This window comes from Apium graveolens, chromosome 1, assembly GCF_009905375.1.
Source record: "Apium graveolens cultivar Ventura chromosome 1, ASM990537v1, whole genome shotgun sequence".
Classification (NCBI taxonomy): Eukaryota; Viridiplantae; Streptophyta; class Magnoliopsida; order Apiales; family Apiaceae; genus Apium; species Apium graveolens.
In genome coordinates this window covers 204412318-204417870 of record NC_133647.1, presented here as the reverse complement: position 1 = coordinate 204417870, position 5553 = coordinate 204412318, and the positions used below count along the sequence as shown (strand labels likewise).

The 5553-nt window shown below is 34.2% G+C and overlaps 3 protein-coding genes across 3 annotated transcripts; all 3 read left to right on the top strand.

The window, feature by feature from the left end:
• The first annotated feature begins 1909 nt into the window (after window positions 1-1909).
• LOC141718105 (protein FAR1-RELATED SEQUENCE 5-like) lies at window positions 1910-3221 on the top strand. The gene is made up of 2 exons (XM_074520473.1): window positions 1910-1956; window positions 2516-3221. The coding sequence occupies exons 1-2, from the start codon at window positions 1910-1912 to the stop codon at window positions 3219-3221; spliced, it is 753 nt and encodes a 250-aa protein (XP_074376574.1).
• Window positions 3222-3245: 24 nt separating this feature from the next.
• On the top strand, window positions 3246-3923 carry LOC141718097 (protein FAR1-RELATED SEQUENCE 5-like). Its single transcript, XM_074520464.1, has 2 exons — window positions 3246-3368; window positions 3549-3923. Exons 1-2 carry the CDS (start codon window positions 3246-3248, stop codon window positions 3921-3923), a joined length of 498 nt encoding a protein of 165 aa, XP_074376565.1.
• A 30-nt stretch (window positions 3924-3953) lies between these two features.
• LOC141718087 (protein FAR1-RELATED SEQUENCE 5-like) lies at window positions 3954-4634 on the top strand. Its single transcript, XM_074520454.1, has one exon. It carries the CDS (start codon window positions 3954-3956, stop codon window positions 4632-4634), a length of 681 nt encoding a protein of 226 aa, XP_074376555.1.
• Window positions 4635-5553: the final 919 nt, after the last annotated feature.

Below are 5553 nucleotides of genomic sequence, written 5' to 3'. Positions count from 1 at the left end.
GTAGGCTATTGATCTCGTTAATAATACACGATTCTAATCTATACTATATTATAATAGATGAAACATTAAAAGTTTGGTAGTCGGTCGGTCGGTACTTGTTGAAATTATTTAATTACCCTTAATTAATTGTTCTAATTTTATTTATTGGGTTGATCAATTCTAATTCTAATTCATATTGAAGTCAACTTCCTCTGTTATTTTACCAATTTCAATTCTATTTTATATTGATCTCTATATCACTATAATTTATATTAAATTCAACTTCTTTTACCAATTTAAATTTAATTCATATCGAGTTCTATATCATTCTAATTTGTTACTTCAGGCTAAATTAAATTTAAACAAACTATTTATAATTCTTAAGATTTGGTTGATATATAATGTGACTCGAGCTAAGATAAAATAATAATACTATCAATCCTCCTAAAAAAATTATACAAATGAACTTGGATAAACAAAATAATATATTTTATTTATCCAGGATAAATAAAATACATTATACAATTGATTCAGACTAACAAAAAACTAAAATAAAAATATAATTCGACCAACAAAAATAAAATAATACTCTCTCAGTCCCTTCTATTTTTTTAGATTTCCAAGGAAGTGTCCGGCACGCATTTTAAGGTGCATAAAAAACATAGTTATGTAACTTATTTTTATAATTTTCTTTTTCTGAATAAAAGTTGAATGTTTTAATTTTTATTCAGAAAAAACAAAATTGTAAAAAAAATTACAAAACTATACTTTATATGCACCTTAAAATGCGTGTCGGACACTCTCTAAAAAATGTAAACAATTGAAAGTGACGGAAGGAGTATATACTAATTATTCAGTCTAAAACAAAATTATCTTATTGATCCACACTTAAAAAAATTAATTAAACTAAAAATAATTAGTTTGATTTGGCCGGTGTATTGGACATCGGGCCAAAATAAAATAATATAAATCACTGATACGAGATAAATCAAATTAATATTAGACTAAGTATAATTTGTATCAATATTGATGTGAACTAAAAATCAAATTTTAATTAAAACATAAATATTATTTTAAAAAAAATACACATAAAATTATCAATAAAACTATATCGTTCAATCAGTAATATTGTATTTTTCAAATATCTTTTATAGAATTACTGTTAATCGATTATGTAATCAACATGCTAAAATAATATTTTTTAAGGTCTCAACATAATGAAAACATTATATTTTTACCCTCAATAAAATAATAATTTCGTTATAATAACATTTTCCTCCTTACCAATGCTATCACTTTATATAAGCTTAAATATTTTAAAAGTTATGAACATATATGTCTACTAATATAATTATTATGAAGTCATATCATTTAAAGTTTTAAATGAACAAAATTCAATTTTTTAATAAAATTATATAATATTAAAAAAAATCTGTGCGATCCGTGTATCGCACGGGTTTTAAGTTAGTATATGATTATTTGTTATTTTACTTATATGTGTTGATTTAGTAAAAAAAATCGACATTCTTATATTTAAAGCTGAATTTGCACTGCACCTAGCATTAACACTAACGATATCGATCAAATTAATTTATACTTGTACTAATTATCTTGGAACAATTTTTTGCCCATTTTCACTCATATAACCCACTCTTTTGATGATTGATTAATGACTCGATTATGCATTGTAAATTAATCAAAATGCGTCCATATTAAGCTAATCAACAAAGACACAAGTCCAACAGTTTCTTAATAGATTTTTTATAAATATTATAAAATACTAACTCTTAGTAATTTAAGACGTGATTTTGAATTTGGACTCCAACAATGATCCTTATCTTCATGGGAACAGATCTATAGCAACTGTTTGTTGTTAAAAGGTTGTTAACAAACAATTTATCAGCCGTTGGATGGGGGATTAACGGGTGAGATGGCATCCGGATCGCGGAAAGTTTCCGCGGTTGGTCTGAACGGACCGTGAAAAATTTCCGCGGTTGGGTACTGTCCCCTTATCCCCAACATCCCAACAGCTACCCATTTCATCACAAAAACACCAAAATTTCCAAGAAAAATTATACTCTCTCCAAGTGACCAAATTAGGCGATTTTGGGGCATTTTCATCAAGAAAATCAAGTAGTTTTGTCAATTCAAGGTATATTTCTTCTCTTAGATTTCACATTTTCATGGCGGATAAATTATTTGCTCGTATGTTTCGTCATAAACGTCAAAATGAAAAAAAGAGGCTATTGATTATAGTTTACATCTTGATGATTTAAATACTAGTGAAGAACCTAAAACCCCTGTATATGTTGAAGATGATAATTTTGTAGATAGAAATGAAGAATTTATTAATTTAGATAACGATTTGGTTGATGTTGAAGATGAAAATGAGGTTGAAAATGATAGTGATAATGTTGAGGGTGAGGATGAAGATGATAATGTAGAGGATGCAAATTTGTATGAAAATGTTGATGGGGGGAGTTCCATATTCGAATCAAATTTTTTAAAGTGTAGACGAGGCCGGTCATTTTTTTAGGGCTTATGCTTTACGAAATGGGTTTGCTATTAAAATTCAAGCTAGCCATCGTAATAAAAACAACGAGATATATGGTCGTTTATATGTTTGTAGGCTTTATGGAAAAAGTGTCGTCGCCGAGAGTAGTCAAAATAAACGGCATAGAGAGGTTCTTCCTAAAAGCGAGTGCAAGGTGAGGATGTATGTCAATTATCAAAAGAAAAAACGTCACTGGGAGGTAACTAGCCTTGAATTGGTACACAACCACGGTCTTGTTTCCCCTAGTAAGATGAATTTGGTACAACGAGAAAGACATGTCAACACCGTGACCCGTAGTTTGATTAAAACGCTTTATGCTTCGGGGGTTCGTAATTGTCAGGTGATGAATGTGATTGGTAACATTCATGGAGGTAATGACAAAGTTGGTTTCAATGTTCAACATGTTAGGAATGTGTTAAGAGACGAGAGGAAGAAAAGGTTTGAGATTAGTGACACCCAAGAGGGGTTGGACTTGTTGCATAGGTTGAATGAAGAAAGTGGTTCTAAATATTTTATTAGGACCGAAGTCGATGAAGAGAATCGCTTGAAGTGTCTAGTATGGATTGATCTGAGATGTATAATGGCTTACCAAAATTTTGGCGATGTTATGGCTTTTGATACCACTTATCGGACAAATAGGTATGCAATGCCATTTGTCCCATTTACCGGAGTCAATCATCATTATTAATCGGTAATTTTCGGGTTTGCATTGATGCGGAATGAACACGCGTCGACTTTTGAGTGGATTCTTCGTACTTGGCTTGAAGGTGTGGGGAATAATCCTCCATTGACTATAATCACGGATCAAGATCAAGCCATGACAAGCGCTATTGCGGTTGTACTCCCGAATACTACCCATTTATTGTGTTCTTGGCACATTAGTCAAAAATTCCCCGAGAAATTAGCTCATTATTATTCGGCTTTTCCGGAATTCAAGACGGACTTCAACAATTACATTTATAAATCTCTCACCGAATGTGTTTTTGAAGCTAGATGGGCGTCGTTTGTGGAATAGTATCACTTGCAAGATCATAAATGGTTAAATGGGTTATATGAGTTGAAGCACAAATGGATTTCTGCATATAGTAGAAACAAATATTCGGAGTTTCAAATTAGTACATCGAGGAGTGAGAGGATGAATTCTTTCTTTGATAAGTATGTGAGTTCGGCAACGGGTTTGAAGGAATTCATTGAAAATGCCCAAAAAGCATTAACAAGACAATTCATGAGGGAGAAGGAAGAAGATTATGTCACCATTATTCTTAAACGTCCCATGAAATTGCATACCACATTGGAGTATCATGCTTCTTGTATCTACACTAAGGAAATGTTTAGAAGATTTCAAGATGAATTGGTTGAGTCTTCAAAATACTTTGTTGAAAAAGACTGACGAGCTAGTGAAGAAGGGGAAGGGGAGGGAATGGGGGATGTTTATACGTACTATAGTTGTTCTAGGCCCATGTCCGAGCCTACGAGAAGAAATGTTTATTTTGTGGCATTCGAGAAAGCAAGCTCTTTGGGAATGTGTACGTGTAGAATGCTTGAACATTCGGGGCTACCTTGTAGACACATATTGGCGTTCTTCACTAAGAAACGGGTTTCAGAAATTCCCCCGTATTACATAAACCGGAGGTGGACAATGCATGCCAATAGAGTTGATGGTGTGTTGCCTTACAATTTGGATGTTGGACAAAGTCATGAGATGACCTCAATTGATCGATTTAATAGCATGACAATGTTAACCATGAGTTTTTGTCAAAGTAGCATTGCATCCAAGGAACGGTATGATTATGCCGTTGGAGTGATGAATCGAGAAATACCAATTCTCGAAAGAATGAGCGTTGATGGAATTAAATCTTACGAAAGCAATTCGCATGCTCCAAATGCAAGTGCTCATGAAGAACCAATTCTTGACCCTATTATGTCCCAAACTAAAGGGAGGAAGAAGGACGTTCGTTTCAAAAGTCCCATAGAATCGATTGGTAAAAAGGAGAAGCCGCCAAAAAGGTGCACTTATTGTCAAATGGAAGACCATGATAAAAGAAAGTGTGCTAGTAGACTAGAAGATCTTAAAAATATTCAAGAATCGCAATATAATTAGTAGTGTAGCATTTTGTAACCGAATATTGTAATCTTTTAATGGATTTGAATTTTAAGTGTTTAACATTGCTTTCTTTTTTGTTATGTTTTATTGTCATATAATTGCCAATTATTTTCATATAATTGTGTTTTATTGTGATAGGTAACATGACTAGCGAGTATAGTGGTGATAACAACTCCGATCATAGTTGTGATTCGATTTCCCACGTTAGCAACACATTCTTGGACTCCCTACCAAGCGACTCGTGGTATGAGGACAATGACGAGGAAGATGTGGTCTCACCAACCTTTAGTGAGATGGAAGATGCATGTGCCGAGTTGATGCCCCTTTTGGATAATGACGAGCCGCCCTATGTGGAGGAAGAGGAAACGGACTTGTACCCACCCGATGAGGAGGCTTATAGGGCCAAAAATTGGATCGAGGCATGCAATTGGATGGAGGGTACTGAACCGTGGAGATTGGTGAACTCTCATCCGGATCCGTACTTCCTTCCGATCTTGAATTCGGGCAACAACACGCCCGATGGAAAATGTAAAAAATCCGGATGGAATGGTGGTAAGCTTGTTAAATGTGATCGGATTGCCGATATTGTAAACTTGAGGCCTCGCGAGGGTTGTAATATGGACCAAATACCCATCGAATATGTGAAGGGTTGGGTTTCACACCTAACGGCAGGGACGGAGAGGGAACGCGGGACATGTTTTGCAAGATTTTGTCTCTACGATGGCTCGAATACGATTCCCGTTACCATTTGGAACGACTCCAACCCTTACCCGTGGAAACTTACGGAAGGCCATATCCGTGATGGTTGTGTACTTGTTCTCTACCATATTGCATGCTTCGTGGATACTACGCAAGGAGTTGCTCAACACCAGTTATCCGGTGGTCTTTCTAATATACTAGGTATTTTTGGTTAGGA

Coding starts and splice junctions, on each gene's coding strand:
- LOC141718105 (XM_074520473.1), top strand. CDS start 1,910: ATGGCATCCGGATCGCGGAAAGTTTCCGCGGTTGGTCTGAACGGACC. Junction 1,957..2,515: donor GCGGTTGGTCTGAACGGACC/GTGAAAAATTTC, acceptor TCATTTTTTTAG/GGCTTATGCTTTACGAAATG.
- LOC141718097 (XM_074520464.1), top strand. CDS start 3,246: ATGCGGAATGAACACGCGTCGACTTTTGAGTGGATTCTTCGTACTTGG. Junction 3,369..3,548: donor CCATGACAAGCGCTATTGCG/GTTGTACTCCCG, acceptor TTTGTGGAATAG/TATCACTTGCAAGATCATAA.
- LOC141718087 (XM_074520454.1), top strand. CDS start 3,954: ATGGGGGATGTTTATACGTACTATAGTTGTTCTAGGCCCATGTCCGAG.